The 19,809-nt window shown below is 37.3% G+C and overlaps 1 protein-coding gene across 1 annotated transcript; it reads right to left on the bottom strand.

Moving 5' to 3' along the window:
• Positions 1-5,650: 5,650 nt before the first annotated feature.
• LOC145608436 (putative E3 ubiquitin-protein ligase LUL4) lies at positions 5,651-19,307 on the bottom strand. Its single transcript, XM_081664052.1, has 3 exons — positions 18,514-19,307; positions 16,610-17,117; positions 5,651-6,107 (listed from the first exon to the last, which is right to left on the bottom strand). Exons 1-3 carry the CDS (start codon positions 19,119-19,121, stop codon positions 5,991-5,993), a joined length of 1,233 nt encoding a protein of 410 aa, XP_081520178.1. The 5' UTR covers positions 19,122-19,307; the 3' UTR covers positions 5,651-5,990.
• Positions 19,308-19,809: the final 502 nt, after the last annotated feature.

Raw genomic sequence — 19,809 nt, forward strand, 5'->3', positions numbered from 1 at the left:
GCTCTCAGCAAGGGTGCTGTTCAAGGAGGAGAATACACTCATATTCTCACTTCTTGCCATAGATTAATTACTTTTTCTAATTTTTCGATTAGTTTTTCTCATTGTTTTAGGGAGGGAAATAAGGTGGCGGATCGACTTGCCAATATGGGGGTCATCCAAGATGAGAGGGTTATTTATTTCGATACTCCTCCGGTCGAAATAAATAATCTTCTAAGGGAGGATGCTATTGGTGTGGCTTGGCCACGTCTTGTAGCTTGATTTGGTTGTGTTTTTTATTTTCAATAAATGGCCTCCAACCCTCATTTGCACCAAAAAAAAAAAAAAGTTATACGAAAGTTTACTATCTATAAAATGATCGATATATGTCCTTATGAATATGTATGTGATAACCAACATAACAATATAATCTGTTGTCTAATTGATTTCACTGTCTCAAAGCGGAAATGGTGAGAAGTTGAAAATAGTCTAAATAAAATATAATTTGATATTATTTATAGGCAACTGAATCTTCCATAGGTTTTGAGCTTGACCTTATTAAATAATAATGATGGAAAATTAAATTATTATTGCGTTCATTAATATTGTTTTGTTATCTATTAACTATTATTAAAACAGAAATTGCTGATGTCACCATTGGCCATGTGTCGCTTTCTCAATAAAAAATTTCCCGCCTAAATGCAATGATGTTGTCATTTTTTTTTTCTTGAGCTATCATATTTAACAAATTTTAAATTTAAATATTGGAAGCTTCTACATTGTAAATAAAACCTATCAATTTATTGTAGGAAGAAACCATTTTAAATAGCACACTAATTGCCCTCAAAATAAAAAAAATAAAAAAAATAGTACACTAATAAATGACCTCCTACATTGAACTATGAACTACTAGAAAATATTGAACATATACTATATCATAATTTTGATTATAACAAAAAATTTTAAAATTGCAAAATATACATAATTATTATTTATATTCATGTATAATAGCGATTTATTGTTAAATTGTACAAATTAAAAATAGGCTTTATAGAATCGTGCATCGCACGGGTACTAACCTAGTTCAATACCTAAAACATCTATTACATACTGCTAACGAAACTAAAGGAACTAACACTTGCAACGTATATCTATAAATTTGATCTTCAAATAATATTACTAAAAAATAAATAAATAAATAAATAAAATAAAATATTGTACTGTTATATGAAAATAAGGTTTGTATCTAAAAATTTATGACTTTTACTTAATTACTTTATACTTGAGCCTTCCTAAAATATCAACTTGCACATTATAACTAATACATATATAAATATTTTTTTCACATATTTTTAATATTTTAATATATTTCATGCGTAAATACGCTATAATACCAAGTGAATGGATTCATTATATTTTATATTTATTTATATAATTATATTGTCATTATAATTATTTAACGCATTGCACAAGGATTAAACTAATGTAATTTCTATTTTTCTAAGAATAATTTAATAAAAAGTCATGCCAAGAGGATAAGAATGAGTTGGTAATGACTAATGATATTGTTGCCTAGGTGAATTTAGCTACAAGCATAAGAAATAAGAACGCTTTACAAAGTAGTAATTATTTACTGTTTAAGTCATTAATTATATATTATTAAGAGAGTAATGAGACTATGAGACATGTGCACGTGTATTCAAAAATTAATCTAATTAATGGAGTATGTGCTAAGGTACGCCATACCCCCTGATAATAACCTTTCTATCTGATCTGTATCTACCATTATTATTCTATTTGTCTACTAATAATAGTTGTTATTGGAGTATAAATCTATTATAATTAAGGAGTATACAAAATCAATCTTGTTTGATGAAGATGGCCTGGTGAGAAACTCAGCAACTCATCCTGTTGTTTTGAGGTTATAAGTGCAAACCCTACTCTATATGAATACCTCTTCACAAACTTATAAATAAAACGGATTTTCAGTAAATTACTGAACATCCGTTATAAAGTGACAATAAAATGCGCAAAAGTTACACTAAAATCGACATATATAAGAGTTATTTATGCTTCATTGATAAATTTGACAAAAATGACACTAAATTTGACAGAAGTGCACCCGATGTACAGTAAATTACTGAAAACCGGGTGTATACAAAAGTTTTCCATATATCTTTAGGAGTAGAGATTCCGATCCTTTACTCTCCCTTTTTACCCTTAACACTTAAATGTTCCTTATCATGCACGAACCTCATGCATGTATCATGCCATATTTTGATAAATGTTCAATGTTATATTGGTAATTCTTAAACCTGATTGTGTTAGATTGCCAAACTCTCCTAATTTTGAGCAGAACTTTTTAGCCAGCAATTCGCAAGGCTTGCACCAACATTGTGGGTTTTGGGCAAGCATTTACGGTCCAAAACTTAGCTCGGTCGGACCCAACTAGACGTTTTTTTTTTTTACCATCAACCCGACTTGGCCCGCTTTTTTATCACCTCTATTAATTCTTTGTAACTAATAAGGATCGGAGGACAAATAATTAACAATGTAAGGACAAATAATATATATTTTAAAACAAAAGTATATCCAAGTATAAATGATGGATATAAATCACAATTGTGGTACATCAAAAATTAGAAAGTTAGCAACAAACAAATTTAATTACGTATTTATAATTGATTCTACAATTTTAACAACTATTTGCTTGTTCAATGGTGACAATACATTTGCAAGTGGTTTTATAAACTGAACAAGGTGGTCCATATAATGACAGTTCGATTTTTTAAAAAAAAAGCAAAATAAAACAAACTTAATTGGGTTATTTTGAGATTATTTTACTATAGGATTTTGCATGATTACCCAATCTTTGAGATTAACAGATTAGGTCAGTGCAACTTCTAATATATAGTGTCGGCATTATGCCTTACCCAAAATTTACACTGTTTATCATAAAAGAAATAAAAGGTAGGTCTAAAAAATTTCAAAAGCATCATTATATTATGTGAAAATAGATCTGGTAATTTTTTTTATCAAATCTGGAAACACACCAGTGAAATGTTTTGGTTTTGGATAAATGTATAAATTCCAGTTTGACTAAATCATATTATGAGTTAACCAGTTGAATAGTAAGAATAATGGATGGCATCCAAGAGTATATATTAGTTTGGAGAGGTAAATGACTGTAAATAAATTAGACCCGTTCAATTATAAGTGAATTGTTTCACTTGTTTTAGTTGGGTAAAAATAAGTTCAGTTGACGTTGTTTTCATCATGTTATTTCATCATAATTAGCTAAAACCTTGTGCTCGTAAATGCTTATAGAAAGATGCGAGTAGATCATAAGCATCCATACATTTTCGACAATTGAAGTATTCATCATTAGGAGGCAAATGACAGTTGATCAGATATGCTCATGTAGGATGTAGCTAATGGTTATATGGCAAAGACTGATAGTTTGGATTAGTTGAGTTTTTAATCTATGTACTAACATATGAGATATTCTAGTGTTTAAATGATCTTCTAATGATTTATTTTTATCTTAGCCTTTAAAAACCTAATCAACTCAATAATAGAAAAGCCCAACTGTACTCTGTAACTACCTATTGTCATTATTCAATTCGTGTAAGTCATCTAGTTTAGTTGGTTAAAACATTGTGAACACAGTATATATATCAAATATAAAATTAAATCCCGTCAAAATCATTGTCCCTACGACTCTTTTATATCAAAAGATAACATTAAAATCAAAATGTATAAAAAATGAAAAGGGTATATGAATAAGAAATTAAGAATGGGAAGAGTATTATTGAAGAAAATTCATGAACACAAAAAAGCTTCTACTTGTATTTGTTTGTCCTGTCATTAAAAATAAATAAATAAATAAATAATAAAAATGAAAAGTGTAACACATCACACTCACATACACATTCACATCACAAGATATTACATTACATTCTTGATCCTCTGCAAAAGAAGAGCTAGATAGATAGATTGGCCAAAAATCCTTTCTTTATTTTCAATTTATAAAAAGCTTTTAAATACAAGTAGTAAAAATTTTCAAACATTCTTGGACTTTAATAACTTTATGTTAACTTCTGTAGCAAATATACTTGCCAAATTACTCACTTTTTGGCTTCTAGCACAACTCAAAAGAATGAAAAATAGAACAAGGGCAAAAAAGGCAATGATTCTCTGTCACTTAGACAGTGAGTATGTTCACTAGTCACTACTATTGCTCCAGCAAAATGCATGAATCTTCGTGCCATTCACTTGGTTATGGTAATAAAAAGTAGTTTTGAAGAAACTCTTTTGTTAGGTATTTACAGCAGATATCCAAAGTATATCATAAAGATTATGGAATGGAATACTCAGAAGACAAGGCATCAAGAAAAGGGTTATGAATATGAATATTCAACTAAGGATTTTATGGCTTGTGATTCAAGTTTTTAGTTGCCTAGATCCCAATTTCGTCTTTTTTTTATTATTTTGATGGGTAGATCCCGATTTTGTTTTACAAAGGGGTTAACAATAAGATTCTTTTTGTAGGTCGTTGTATTGGTGTTGGATTATACAATACTGAAGTATGAAAAGCGAGGTAAGGATATTGGGCCGAGTTCGTTTATTATAAACATGGCGTGATCTTACAAGATAAATTACTATGGTAAAATAAGTGTAATTTTGCTTAAATACGAAAGCATAATACAGCATGAGACAGTTGATTTATCTTGATTAGACCCAATGTGCAAGCATGACCCATCATTATTCATATCCCACAACCATCTTTAGATGAAGGGGTGGAGGATGCGATATTATTTGTACGAAAACTTCATAAGCAAAATGGAACAAGCATTTAAAACGTAGAGAGTATGATAGAAACATATATAGTATGTATTGCGTTGACAAAATTGTCCTTGTAGTAAGTAAAGTACTACTTAAAATTTTGGTCACGCGGAAGTGACAGTAATATTGATTGACAATTGAATATTAGCCATTTAAACCTCACTTTTTTTGTACCCCATTTCTCACTAATTCACTATGATATACTCTGTATATATTTTTTACATGTTAACATAGCATAGAGCACACTTTTGTTTTTAATAAAATCATAAATGATAGTTTCCTTATTTCAAAAAAAAAAAATAAAAAAAAAAATTGATAGTTTCCTCCCTATTGAAAGGGTTGCGAAGTGATTAAAAAAAATAAATAATAAATAAAAAAAAAATTACAGTAAAAATTTACATACAATAGTCAAAACTTTATAACCATTGAATATACTAGTTAACGCGCTCCATATAATGTTATCATTATTTACATTACTCCATTCTAGAAAATGTATCAAATGCTTACATGCAACTTTTATGTATCATTATTCATTAGCTATTTTTTCGATCTATGAATATTTTATGAAATTTTACCATGTCATTGGTGAGAGAAAGAGATTATCAAGCTTGATTGCTTAAAAAAAAAAAAAAAAATCAACAGCCATAATTTTCACCAATAAATAAAACAGATCCGGAGACTTTCAAAGACTGTTCCCTACAAAGCACAAACAATAAAAAGATCAATTAAGATAATACATAACTTTCATCTACAAATATACACTAATCAACTAGTAAATAAAGCTAGAATGAAATCCTTAAGATAAAGAAATTATAACAAGGCAAAGATCCACATAAAATTTTCTCTTTTCAATCTACTTGAAGCAACCTATCATAAACTTGGCGAGCTGATAAAAGAGAGCTCTAATTCTCCTCAAAAGTTATACTAGAGTAAGAAAATGAGACGATAGACACAGAAAATGCAAGGGCAAGTTATATCAATTGAATTACAGCATCAGAGAACACGCATTGACACATAAAGAATGAACATATAAATTGGATACACACTACGTCGCATACTATAGATATATTACAAGGATAGATACAATTACAAAAGTTAAGTGGGGAGAACTGTGAACAATTTCAGCACCATATAGGCAAATTCAAGATGGAAAAAGGGACTTTAGGAGATCATTGACTACTAGTATTGTTAATCTTGATCTCAATAAGCTCGGTAATTGGTTGACGACAAATTGGGCATTTATTTGACTGTAACCCCAGCTCTTTAGCACAATCACTGCACATACACTGCAAACAGAAGCAAAATTTAGCCAGAGAAGAAAACAAAATATACAGCAAGAAAAAGACTAGTGACAAACTTTAACAAGCTGTAAGATGCATGTTCTGCACTCTCAAATGGCATATAATTTTGCAATTGTGGCTCCCTCGGGCCTACCCTACATCAGTCAAGTTCTAATCTCCTATAATTGGGGTGATTGGTGAGCTTTCCTTGTTCTTAACAGTCTATTATAATTGATAATTACTGTAAGGAAAAGTAAGTGCATTCGACTATACAAGCGCAAAATTTCAAGCTTAGCAACTTAACTTTGTCTTAACAAAAGAATACAAACAGATTGGGATCTTTTACTGCACAGAAAAAAAAGGGAAACAAATTTTAACTCCAACTCTATCCCGAACACCCCGCACTCTTCTCCTAGAAAGAAAATGAAAGAAGAAAAGGACCCTAGATAGAAAACGATAGCAGGAGATGTCAGGTTATTCACAAGCTAAACAGTGAACCAGCGAAAACTCATTCCCCAATGTCATGGGTGGAGCTCATTTAGTGAGGCATTTCTATGCAGTAATGATTCAAGCCCAAAAATAAAAAGGCACAGGGAAGCTGATCATTCCTTTTTCGATTTTTCACATATTATTGGGCTTGGGAGTTGACGGGCTTTAACTGTGGAGAGAGATGGAAAGGTGGATAGCACTTATCTCCCCAAAGATTGGACTGCTATCTCTGGCTTACTTGCCCACCCTTGCATGATTCATTAATTTGATCAAATCTTGATTTAGAATGCAACCTAAAACAATATACTTTCAACCAAGAAATCCAAAGGAAGTGGCCAGACATCAGGAAAAAGCAAGACTAAGTTGCCAAAACATACTTTAGTACACTAATGAGTAAAACTCTGCAATGCGAAATACTGTGTCTAACTTCTACAACTTATAACAACAGCCTCTACCAAACCTAACTCTACCAAGCAAAATTTACAGGGAGACACAATTTCAACTTTTTAGAGGGTTCAAAGACCTAAAGGGTTACCTATGAATTGATTGTCCCATGACCTCTCATAGGTACATTGTTGTCTCCTAATAAGGAAGCTTAATAGAAGAGAACAGGATATTCCAAAAATAACAGCATCTAAATGTAAAGTTCAAAGTCAATATTGCCAAAAGATCTATACAACACAAGGCAATTGTGTAACAGCTCAATGTAGCTACAGTCAATTTATATAAATTACGTACGTAGTAGCAGTAAATAAATCCATGACGAAGTTAAACAAAAGTTCCAGCAGATGAGAAAGCACTCTGTTTAGTTATGAGAAATTTTTTTATTAAATTATAGAATATACAAAATTTGTAATCAAAATGTCATGCCACTGTTAAAGCTAATATCCAATGAATACATCCAGATAATTGTTACTTCCTTCCTCTAGGAGTAATAATAAATATTAAAGACACATGCATTGATAGCTAATTCAAATTTCTATTACATGAAACATATAGTAGAAACTATCTACTTTCTTAAATTACAATTTAAGCTTGCAGATAGGGCCTGAATGTATATTTTAATTCATACACATCACAATATCACATGAACTCATTAGAAGTTGATTTGTAAATAGACTCCCAAAATTCTAGTGGTTAAAAAGCATGTGCAGAATCCTTGTCTAAAAAAAAAAATTGTGGTGCATTCTCTATCATCTTCCAATTGAGCCTCTTCAAGCATCTCACACACTCCATCGATCTAGTGGAAAATGCATGGTCTTTTAATAAAGATAGAAAGCACTAAAAAAGCCCCCCCCCCCCCCCCCCCCCACACACACACACACACACACACAAAAAAAAAAAAAAAAGAAAAAGAAGAAAAGAAAAAGGAGAGAGAATCCTAGCAGTAGTTCCACTTAAGATTGCAAATCATGTTAAAAATGAGTTCAGAAAAAATCCTAAATCTACAAGTTGAACAAGTCCTCAAGAACCAATGACACAAACATTCAAAAGAGGACTGAAAGCAATAAAAGATAGCACAAGCATTAAAAAAATAAAATATAAAAAAATAATAAAAAGAAGAAGAAACTGCATACACCCAAAAGTACTGAACAAAGCAGATAAGAATCCGAAGCAGAGAGACATGGGAAGTTATCAACCAGAGGCAGCAGATAACAGTCAGTCCGTCAGTCAGTAAGTATACTAGAGCCGTAGGAATCAGATTTGCTGAGATAATGCAACAACTAAGCAGCTGCATGGTCAGCAGACTCAGCAGCAAGTTACGAGGGCAGAAAGGAGGAGTCAGAGTCAATGAAAATGTGAATGGAAGCATCCTCCCGGGAGGGAGGGGGCAAGGGCATTAGTTGAGCGTCTCAGACACATAAACACAAGTTTCCAAGTACACTATGAATGTAGGAGAAATTAGAAGAGGTTAAGATTGGATTAGGTTGGTGGCGTTAAAAGGGATGGATCTCCAAAATCATAAAATTGATTGGGAATTTGTTACTTGGACAATGATACTAACTGCAGACTCATAAGTCTAAGTTCTGAAGAATATATGTTTTAGTTCAATATGAAATTGGTGTCCATATCCATGTAGCAGCATGCAAGAGAGAGAATTTCATTCTCTACAGGTTAGAAAATGATAAATTTTCCCTTGCTAAAGCAGTAAATCCTTGGTTGACAACCATGTCAGATTATATACTTTAGAGATTTTTTTGGGAAAGAAAAGAACCAAAACAGCAGAGGTTTGTTATTCTAAGATTATTTATACATACTATTTTTAATAATAGCTTTTTTAACAAAAATATAATCCACTACCAGGGTTGGTTTAAGAAATGAAAGCACTGACATTCAATCCGGCATATTCACAAACAAAATTGAGTTCTAATCTGACATGAATACTTGAGAAAATCTGAAGCGCTCCAGTAACTAGCTAGAAACCATATATGAAGTATTCAAAGAAAAAATAATTGGATAAGGCAGGGAAGATAATAATATATGTAAATTAGCTACCTCAGATGGAAAACTATATAAGTGCGGAAATGATTAGGCAAGGTTTGTGTTAAGCGGTTAGCAAAACTCTTTCAAATAGAACAGAGAGAGAACCAACAATCTACCAGTGCAATAGACGAAGAGAACTTTGGTGAACAAGAACAACGAATATGCTCTAAACCACTATTAAGGGATATTAAACTAAAGGTTAATACCATAAAGTATGGAAAACGGTGATTGAGTGCTTGGAAATGTTTTAAAAACCCAATTTGACAGCCCGTCAAGTTGTATTGTTGTTGTTTAAGTTGTGTATAGAAAATGAACTAGAGCACGTCATTAATTGATATCAAGAAGGCATAAGACAAAGTAACAAAAGACATGCTTTGATAGACATTGGCAATGAAAGGTTCATATTGCATACATTACCAGCATAATAAAGAACATGTACAAGAATATGAGAAATAAATTTTTACATAAGCAAAAATTTTCAAAAGGATTTTCCATTACAGTTAAGTTACATAAAGGATTTGTACATGTCATTTTCTCTTTGCAGTGATTATTAATAAGTAGGTGAGGTCCACACAAGATGAGGTTTCTGCAACGGACTAGCGTTTGAGACAATAAATTAATTCGAAAAGTTGATGTTTGATTGCTAAGCTGAAAGCTTCAACAGATAAATATGGCTTTAGGCCATAACTCTCCAAGTTTGTCCTTACAATTTTCTACATACCCCTCTCCTACTATTCTCTTACTTCTTATACTACAATTACATTACTAAAAATGGCACATAGCCTTAATTAATACATTTAACTACTCTTGTCTTCTCACCAAATTAGTGCAATACAAACAATACAAACAAAATACCCAAAAGCTGCTTGTCTCCCAACGGTCCTCTATTTCTCCTCTCGGCAGTGGCTTATGGCTTAGTGTTGTAGCTTGTAAGTGGCTGCTTCTTTTTGTGTCTCCTGCTGTAAACCAAGTTCACGGGTGGTTGTTGATGTATTGCAATACCGCCCCCCAAAAGCGCCACCTTGTCCTCAAGGTGGAAATGCGGAAAGTGCTCTTTGATGGCATTGGCTTCCTCCCATGTGGCCTCGAACTCGGGCACTCCTAACCACTTGATTAATACTTCAATGCTGTTGTTCTCCCCCCCTTTGCGCCTCACCTCCAACACTTGCTCTGGCTCCAACACTAAGTCCAACTCCGGGGTTAGCTGAGTGGGTATGGTGGTAGAAATAGGCGCATCCCCAACAGCACGCTTCAATTGAGAGATATGGAAAACAGGGTGAATGCGACATTGCTCGGGAAGGAGTAATTTGTAGGCTACCTCTCCCACACGCTGCACTATCTCATAAGGACCATAGAATCGCGCGGCGAGCTTCTCAAATGGCCTTCTTGCCAATGACCTCTGACGATAGGGTTGGAGCTTGAGGTAGACGAAATCCCCTACTTGAAATTCCTCATCCCTACGCCTCCCATCCGCATTTTTTTTCATAATTTGCTGAGCACGCATCAGATTCCATTTTAACTCATCCAACATCAAGTCTCTCTCCTGCAAAACCTCATCAACCGTTCCCACCGTGGTTTGCCCTGTGCCCACTCGAATTAACTTGGGTGGTTCCCTCCCATACACCGCCAAAAATGGAGTCACTTGGGTGGAGGCATGAGGTGTCGTATTATACGAGTACTCAGCCCAAGGAAGCCATTTAGCCCATGCTTTAGGCTGCCCACTTGCAAAGCATCTTAGGTAGGTTTCGAGCCGTTTGTTTACCACCTCCGTTTGCCCGTCAGTTTGGGGGTGGTACGACGTGCTTCGCTTAAGCTCCGTGCCTTGTAATCGGAACAATTCCCTCCAAAAAATGCTTAAGAATACTCGGTCCCGGTCAGAAACTATACTTGAAGGAATACCATGGAGTCTCACGACCTCTCTCACAAACACCTCGGCCACCGTATAGGCGGTGAATGGGTGTTTAAGCCCTATGAAATGGGCGTACTTCGATAATCTATCTACTACTACAAAGATCGTGTCAATCCCTTTCGATCGTGGCAACCCCTCGATAAAATCCATACTAATATCTTCCCATATCCTCTCCGGGACGGGTAGTGGCTGCAACAACCCCGCGGGCGATTGTTGGGAGTGTTTGTTTCGTTGACAAACTGAACACTCTCGTATGTATGCTGCCACGTCTTTCCTCATTCCACCCCAAAAACAATCCGAACCCAACTTCAAGTAAGTCTTCGTTTCACCGATGTGACCTCCCTCCGGGGAATCGTGATAAATCCGCAGCAAGGCCGCCTTATTTGCGGAATCTCGCGGCAAAACAATTCGGCCCTTATACAGTAGCTTGTGATTCTCCACTGAATAACCACGAGGCCCCTGCCCCTGCTCCACTTCAGCCTTCAATTTTTGAATCTCACTACTCTCTTCGATTTCTTTATGCAAGGCATCCCACTCTACCTTATGTGTTACCAACAAGGCATTACACGCTTCCCCTGTTGCTTCCCCTTCACTTCCGCCGCGCCTTGAGAGTGCGTCAGCCACCCGATTGGCCACTCTGGGCTTGTATTGCAACACAAAATCAAATCCCACCAATTTGCGCACCCATTTCTGAAATTCCATTCCGATCTCTCGTTGTTCGGCTATGTATTTGAGACTTTGTTGATCGCTCCGAATCACGAATTTCCGACCCAACAAATAGTGCTTCCACTTCTCAACGGCTAGACACACCGCCATGAGTTCCTTTTCATAAATCGATTTGCCTTGACCTCTAGGGCCGAGCACCTTGCTAAAGAAAGCCACCGGCCTCCCTTCTTGCATCAACACCGCCCCGAGACCGTAGCCCGAAGCATCGGACTCCACCACAAATTCCCTCGAAAAATCTGGCATAATTAATACTGGAGCTGTAACCATTGCTTGCTTGAGGGCTTGAAACGCCTCCTCGGCTGCTGACGACCAACCAAAATTATCTTTTTTTAATTGCTCTGTTAGAGGTCTTGTAATGTGGGCATATTGATGGATGAATTTCCTGTAGTATCCCGTAAGCCCCTTAAGTCCCTCAAAGATTTCGGTGTGGGCCAAGTGATCATGGAGCCCACTTTCTCTTGGTCCATTGCAACCCTTTCACTAGAAATGACATGGCCCAAATAAGCCACTTTGGGCTTCCCAAACTCACATTTTTTTAGATTTGCAAACAGTGAGTGCTTCTTAAGTGTAGCTAACACCAATTTAACGTGAGCAACATGATCCTTTTCACAAGCACTATACACTAATATATCATCAAAAAAGACTAGTACGAATTTACGAAGATAAGGTCGGAATACCTCGTTCATGAGAGCTTGGAAGGTGGCCGGAGCATTTGTGAGTCCAAAAGGCATGACGAGGAATTCGTAATGCCCTTCATGCGTTCTAAACGCGGTTTTGTGGGTATCTTCCGGCCTCACTAGGATTTGATGATATCCGGCCTTAAGGTCAAGCTTTGAGAACAATCGAGCCCCATGAAGCTCATCTAGTAGTTCATCGATCACCGGAATTGGATATTTATCCGGAACGGTCTCCTTATTGAGAGCCCGATAGTCCACACAAAATCTCCACGATCCATCTTTTTTCTTGACTAGTAGCACCGGGCTTGAGAAAGGGCTCGTGGAAGGCCTTATGATACCGGCTTGTAACATTTCACCGATAAGTTTCTCGATCTCGTCTTTTTGGAATTGAGGATATCGGTAAGGCCTAACACTAATTGGGTTACTCCCTTCCTTGAGAACTATGGAATGCTCATGGCCTCTACTTGGAGGAAGCCCACTTGGACTCTCAAAAACCCATGCAAACTCCTCTAGCACCTCCTTCAAGAATTCTGGCGGCCCACTCTCATGAGGCCCATCCTCTCTTGGGCCATCAACCTGCTGCCCAATCATGTTCATCTCCACCAAAACGCCCCCTTCTTGTTTCCTCAAAGTTTTGATCATAGCCTTGAGGGTGATGCCCGATTTCACTAAGCTAGGATCTCCTCTAACCACCATAGTCTTCCCGTTCATGGAGAAGCTCATCTCTTGCGACTTCCAATTGGTGAGCACGGTTCCCAATTTTTCAAGCCATTGAATACCCATGATCACATCCGAATTGCCTAGTTTAAGAGGTAAAAAATCTTCTTCTATCTCTACTCCATCCCCTAACTCCACACGTACCCCCTTGCATTGCCCCTTGCCCTTGATATTTTCCCCATTCCCAAGTGAGACACCAAATCTAGCGTCGCCGGAAACGCTCAATCCTAGGCTCTCCACGGTCCTTAGTGATATAAAATTGAGCGTGGCTCCCGGGTCAATCATAACTACCACCGATTGTCCCTTGATTTTTCCCTTGAGTCTCATTGTTTTTGGGTTAGATAATCCCACGATTGAATTCATGGACACCGCAACCGGCGTCACCTTACTCTCAGGCTCCGGCGCCTCCACGGCCGCGAACTCCTCTTCCTCCACCATCAATACGCTAAGCCCCTTAGCGGGACACACATGGGTAGGACCCGTCCATCTACCGTCACAATGGAAACAAAGCCCCCTTGCTCTTTTATCTTGAATTTCCTTATCGGAGAGTCGCCGGACTTCCCCGTTAAACCTGGTGGTGCTGGAGTTTGGTCGGTTGGAAAAAGATGGTGAAGGTTGGTTAACAGAAGAAGTTGAGTGTTGTATGGACTGGGTTGGGTTGTGTGTTTGGTGCGTAGTTGGGCTGGAACGAATTGGGCTAGGAACTGATGGGCTGGTTGTGGTTGTTGTTTTGTGGGTTGGTCCAGCTCCCAAAATTGTGGCTGCAGGGCTCCGATTAAAGTACGAATACGGTCCCGGTTTTGAGAAAGCCCCACCCGACTTCCTAAGGCTGCTGACCCGGTTCCTTTCTTCGACCCGGATCGCCAGATCCATGGCGTCTTCAAGAGTGAGCGGGTTTAACATTCGGATCTCCGCCTTAATCTCCTCCTTCAAGCCATTGATGAACTGACCCTTCATTATGCTTTCGGGAACATCCAACAGGGGAGATGCCTTCTCTATGAACAACCGCCTATACTCCACGACCGTCGTCAATTGCTCCACCGCCAACCACTGCTCGTGTAGGGTCCCCGAATTCACTGGCCGGAACTGGTTCAAGACCCGACTCTTCATGTCTTCCCACCCAACCATGGGTCTCCTCCTACTCTCCCATTGATACCACAAGAGAGCGTCTCCGTCCATCGCCACCACCGCGGCCTGTAGCTTCTCCGTCTCCGTCAGCCCGTAAAATTCGAAGAATTGCTCTCCCCGGAGAATCCAACCGTCGGGGTCGGAACCATTGAAGGACGGCATCTCCAACTTACGATAGCGCCAATTTCCACCCCCTTCGCGATTGTCTTGGTTGTGTTTCCGAACTCCGCCACCCGCGCCGGGGTCCCAGTTGCCAAACCTAAGGCCACCACCCACTAGCGGTGTTTCCCCGAAATTGCCCTCTCCAAAGGGTTGGTTTATCTCTCTGTTTTGCATCGCCGCCATCATCGCCCTCATCTCCTCTATGAACTGATCCTGCTTCCGGGTCAGTGCGTTTTGGATTGAGTTTTCTCCCTCTCCGACCTTCTCGAGAATCTCTTCCAGTGCGGCCACCCTCTCCGGAGTCACCTTCAACGGCGTCGGCGGCATCCTGCTTTGATACCAAGTGCAACGGACTAGCGTTTGAGACAATAAATTAATTCGAAAAGTTGATGTTTGATTGCTAAGCTGAAAGCTTCAACAGATAAATATGGCTTTAGGCCATAACTCTCCAAGTTTGTCCTTACAATTTTCTACATACCCCTCTCCTACTATTCTCTTACTTCTTATACTACAATTACATTACTAAAAATGGCACATAGCCTTAATTAATACATTTAACTACTCTTGTCTTCTCACCAAATTAGTGCAATACAAACAATACAAACAAAATACCCAAAAGCTGCTTGTCTCCCAACGGTCCTCTGTTTCTCCTCTCGGCAGTGGCTTATGGCTTAGTGTTGTAGCTTGTAAGTGGCTGCTTCTTTTTGTGTCTCCTGCTGTAAACCAAGTTCACGGGTGGTTGTTGATGTATTGCAGTTTCACGGTGTATGATGTTGCAGAAGATACTTTTCGATTATATGGTTTTAGAGTAGTTGTTAAAAATAAGTTAGAATAGCAAAGGGTCAAGACTGGCAAACTCGATGGTCGAAACTCAGTCATGGTAAAACATAAAGCTAGAGTGAAAATTTGGTTTGAAAGAGGATTCCAATCAAGAGGTGAAACTGGATGAAAAAATGTACCTTCATTGAGCGGGTATTTAAGGTCTAATGTCTACAAAAATAAAGATCTTGATCAATATGTTTTGCAAAAGACCAAGTCTGGATGACTCAAATGGAGAGAAGTGACAATAATGTGTTTCTCAAGTTGAAGAACTTTTTTAAGGATGTTCCAAATATGGGTCAAAAAATTTAGCTTTCAATAAATATCATGTTTGGATAATGAATGTGGAAAAGATGTGCATGTTAAGGTGGATGCGTAGTAACATGAAAAGAGATGCAATTATGAAAAGATGAAAGAGAACAGACTGTGTCGCTGCGGTGAGTTAGACATTCCAACATTAGAAGGTATCGATTTGGAAAACAGGGAGTTACGTAATAATGACATTAAAAGAAGGCAAGGGTAACAAATATTGACCAAGATAGAAGGGGTAAAAAGGAATATCATAGTGCACTATATATAGGTGATTGGATTTTTGACCTTAACAATGATGCGTTAGGTTTTTTTTATATTTTTTCTTTTTGGACATAACCTTGTACAAAGTTAAAACAAAATTAATACATACATGTATGATGTATTAGAAGGGTGAGTGGCTTGAGTGTAGAAGAAAAATTTACAAGAACAACTCATGGGGGTGCCATCAAGCAGTGGGAATGATAATAATTGTGAAAATAACAATAGGAATAGCATTCCCTGAAGGTATAGGTGAAGCACTCCTTCATTGGAGGTTTTCTAAGCATGGAGGAAGAGTCAGAAGATTTTCCTTCTTATGGTTGTACAGTGTGCTAATCCGAATTAATATAATGCTTGTCAGCAAATTGTATAATTAATTAATCACATAAAACAGCAACATTACACAAAATAATTTGTGTTGCCTGGAAAACTCTCCATGACTTCCACTATTAGAGAACTCTCAAACACTTACACCACTGATGAAAAGCTGCATCTACGAATCACAAAAACACACACAGGCATCTAAATCTTAAGACCTCACTATCTTGTCAAACCTAGCCTCTTTCAAAACCCATTTATGAAACTTGCACTGATGACTAACAAAAAGTACTTCAAAGAAGAGATCCCTTGCTAGGAGGTGGTGGTTGATTGGTCGTTGCAAGGCTAATGAATAACTCCTTATAAATGTTTGGGAAATGTATGCGTTAATATCATTGCAAAATATAGAAGGGATATAAAGGGGATGGATTATCAGGCAAGTATAAACTACAATCATTTCACAATATCATGTCACATATATACTTAATCATGTTTGAGTAAACTCTTACCAGATGCCGGCAAGGCATTACAGCTGTAGTCTTGGGCTCGGTCATGCATATTACACATTCTTTCCCTGGTTCATCATCATTAAAGGTTTCTGAAGATGAATTTCCTATTCCATATAAATCACGAAGTTCATAACGAACACCATCAATCCATAAAATTTGCCTGATTGCTTTTACTTGAAAGGAACCTTCATTCTTTTTCTCAATAATAGCTTGAGTAACCTGTACCCTGGGAGAATCCTCTACTAGAGATTCTCCTGGCACATTATCTGCATCGTGAGATGAGTATACTTCAGCATATATGACAAGTGGAAAGACATCATCTTCTGATGGCTTCCCAAGACTTTCCAGATCAAAGAATCCCAAGTCCACGCCGGTGCCAGTAGCCTGGCAAAATCTCTGCCCAAACCCCTTCTGGAAAGGGACTTTAACTGAGCTGATTGCCTCAGGATATGCCGGAGTAAACGTACAGGTTTCTTTGTCCTCCTTTGCAAAGTAATAGATAGTAATGCTGTCAAAAGATGTAGCAAACCCCAAGTATCAGTTCATAGTAATTATCCACAAATAAGAAGTTCACAAGGAGATAAAATAATCAAGAGCCAGGTCATACTGCTATTACAAACAAGACACCATGGATTGGAAAAAAAAGGGGGGAGGGGAAGGGGGTCATGGCTTTATTGGTCTGACAGGCACAGCCCTGTAACTATGTAACAAATAATCTTGTCAGTCCCGCAACTTTGAAACAAAGATAACATTTGTAAATTCATTAGTTAAGTCCTCCCTCCTCACCTTAATACCCAACATTACCACCCTATCTAGCACATATAATCTAAGACCTTATACGGAAAAATAGATAAATGAGTAAAAATCTGAAGATTGAATCCAGCATAGACTTTTAACAGCACAACAGGTAGTCAAAATAAGTATTGTATGAGTATATGAATGCTAGGGTCTAGGAGGCCTACACCATCCAGCTAGATATTTAGGTACTCCATAGGATATAGCATAAGCAAACTGACTTATTTTGCATTCTATATATGAGATTCATTGAGGTTATAATAATATATATGCATAATTACCACAATAGTCAATCACTAGCATATTTTATATATGTTATAATAATATTTTAACACAAACTATAGCAGAAACACCTTGTATGGGTTCATACTTCATAAAATATGCCCCACCAGAAAGTCTTTTAAGCCTCTATCATTCAGGGTGAAAACACAAATAGAACAACCCTCAAAGTATCAGCTCTCTTAACGGTGCTTAGAGGGCGTCAATTAAGCTTACAGGAAGCCTAAATGCCTAATTCAATCATTCAATCCATACAAAAACCGATAGACAAGTCAATATCCGAACACGGAACATGAGATTGATCAAATCATTGGCGAAAACATTCTACCTAGATAAATTATGATATGGCACATTGTTCACACAACACACACACACACACACACACACACACACACACAAAATGTGATTATCTTACAAAATTCACCTCTTATACCCAAAAGAAACCTCGAGGGATATCAAATTATCGACTTTAGTCATACTATAGATACTCTAGACTATAATCCATTCATGCAGCCAACAAAAGTAGCTCTACTATCAATTACCTATCTCAACTTTTCACCTTAGCATCACCATAAGCCAATTCCCACTCACATTGCACTTGATCATTACTTAACATCACACTCCAAACTCAAACCAATTCGCCTCCCTATTAAACCCATTTTACAACTATATACAATCAAACAAGCTAAATGCAACATTGTTTCGCCTACTCTAGTCATTCAATTTAATTCAATACAAGAAAACAATCAATATTCAATACCCTACCCTAATCAACAAGAAAACAATCAAAAACCCATAAAAAAAATTCAAGCAAAGAAAGATTAACAAACCTGCCATCATATTGCGCATCAAAAACAAAAGAAACCAAGAAATGATCAGGGTAATTCTCATCAACTTGAAGCTTAATGGTATCCTTATGAACATTAACATCATTCTTCACCACCTTAGCACTCTGATGCTCAACATAAGGCGGCGGAACCTGCGATTGTGGAACTGGGTACCTCATCTGATGCCACCCATTTCCATTTCCATAATTAGCAGGAATATAAGGAAAATTGGGACGACCCATCATCTGATTTGGGTAATTATATGAATTAGACCACCCAGAAAAGCAATAATTGGACTGAATTGCAGGTGGGTGTTGATACTGGTAATGGGTTGTTGGGTATGGGGTGGAAGACACATAAACATAGTTGTTGTTCTCCAATGGTTGTTGTTGCGGCGGCAGCGGTGGAGGCGGCGGTGGATGAGGGAGAGGAAGAGTTGAAGGATCAGCGATTGCGGCGGCCGAAGCCGAAGTAGAGGTGGAAGATGGGTGGTAGTAGTACGGCGGTGGTGGCGGCGGTTGAGGCGGTGGATTTGGGTGGTAGTAAGGTGGATGATGGTGGTGTTGATGGTGGTTTTGGCTTCTTCTTCCGGAAGATAATGAAATCCCCATTTTTGATTAGTGGAAAATGGGAAGATTTGGGAGATTGAAGAGGTTTTGGAGATTGAAATCTGGGAATTTTGGAAGGATTTTGTGGGTTGAAAAGTTGAGAATTGGTGAGAAAAGTGAAGAAGAAATTGGAAAGAGTAATTTTATTTTGTTTTGTTATTTGTTTATTAATGTTGATTGATTTTAGATGGAGTTTTGTTTTGGGTTGTTTTGTCATCACCGCGTTGATTACGCATTTACGCGCCAGAGAGGTGCCTAGTCGTTGCTTTTACTTGTTCGGTTACTATGAGATCACTATGGATTTTAGGGTAAGAACCAAAGTTTTAGGTTGTACTTCTATTGCCCTAGATCTTAAGAAGTTAGGAGACTACTAGCTATATAGATTTTATGATATACTCCCGAGCTTTTCTTGGTCTCTACCTACTTGAGTCCTCTTGGACTCTACTAAGTAGGGTCCACTTGTACTTTAACCGACACTTACTAGTATGTCTTTAGATACTAACGAACCTTTATGTAATACTATTTATATATTAATATCAATTAATGTTCACTTGTTTCTTGATTGATGACTTTTAACGGTACTAGTTATCACAACTCTATTGCTTATACATCAAAATAAATTATTTTTACAGTTTAACAGCCCACCATGCTTCGCAATAATAATTCTTTAACTAGAGAGTTTTGACCAATG

Source organism: Chenopodium album, chromosome 23 (genome assembly GCF_948465745.1).
Source record: "Chenopodium album chromosome 23, dcCheAlbu1.1, whole genome shotgun sequence".
NCBI classification, from domain to species: Eukaryota; Viridiplantae; Streptophyta; class Magnoliopsida; order Caryophyllales; family Amaranthaceae; genus Chenopodium; species Chenopodium album.

What these genes read in the sequence shown, in the direction of transcription:
- LOC145608436 (XM_081664052.1), bottom strand. Translation starts at nt 19,121, where the DNA reads ATGGGGATTTCATTATCTTCCGGAAGAAGAAGCCAAAACCACCATCAA. An exon ending in GATGCGCAATATGATGGCAG is followed by an intron (nt 17,118 to 18,513) that starts GTTTGTTAATCT and finishes ATCTTTTGACAG; the next exon opens with CATTACTATCTATTACTTTG. An exon ending in TAATGCCTTGCCGGCATCTG is followed by an intron (nt 6,108 to 16,609) that starts GTAAGAGTTTAC and finishes TTCTGTTTGCAG; the next exon opens with TGTATGTGCAGTGATTGTGC.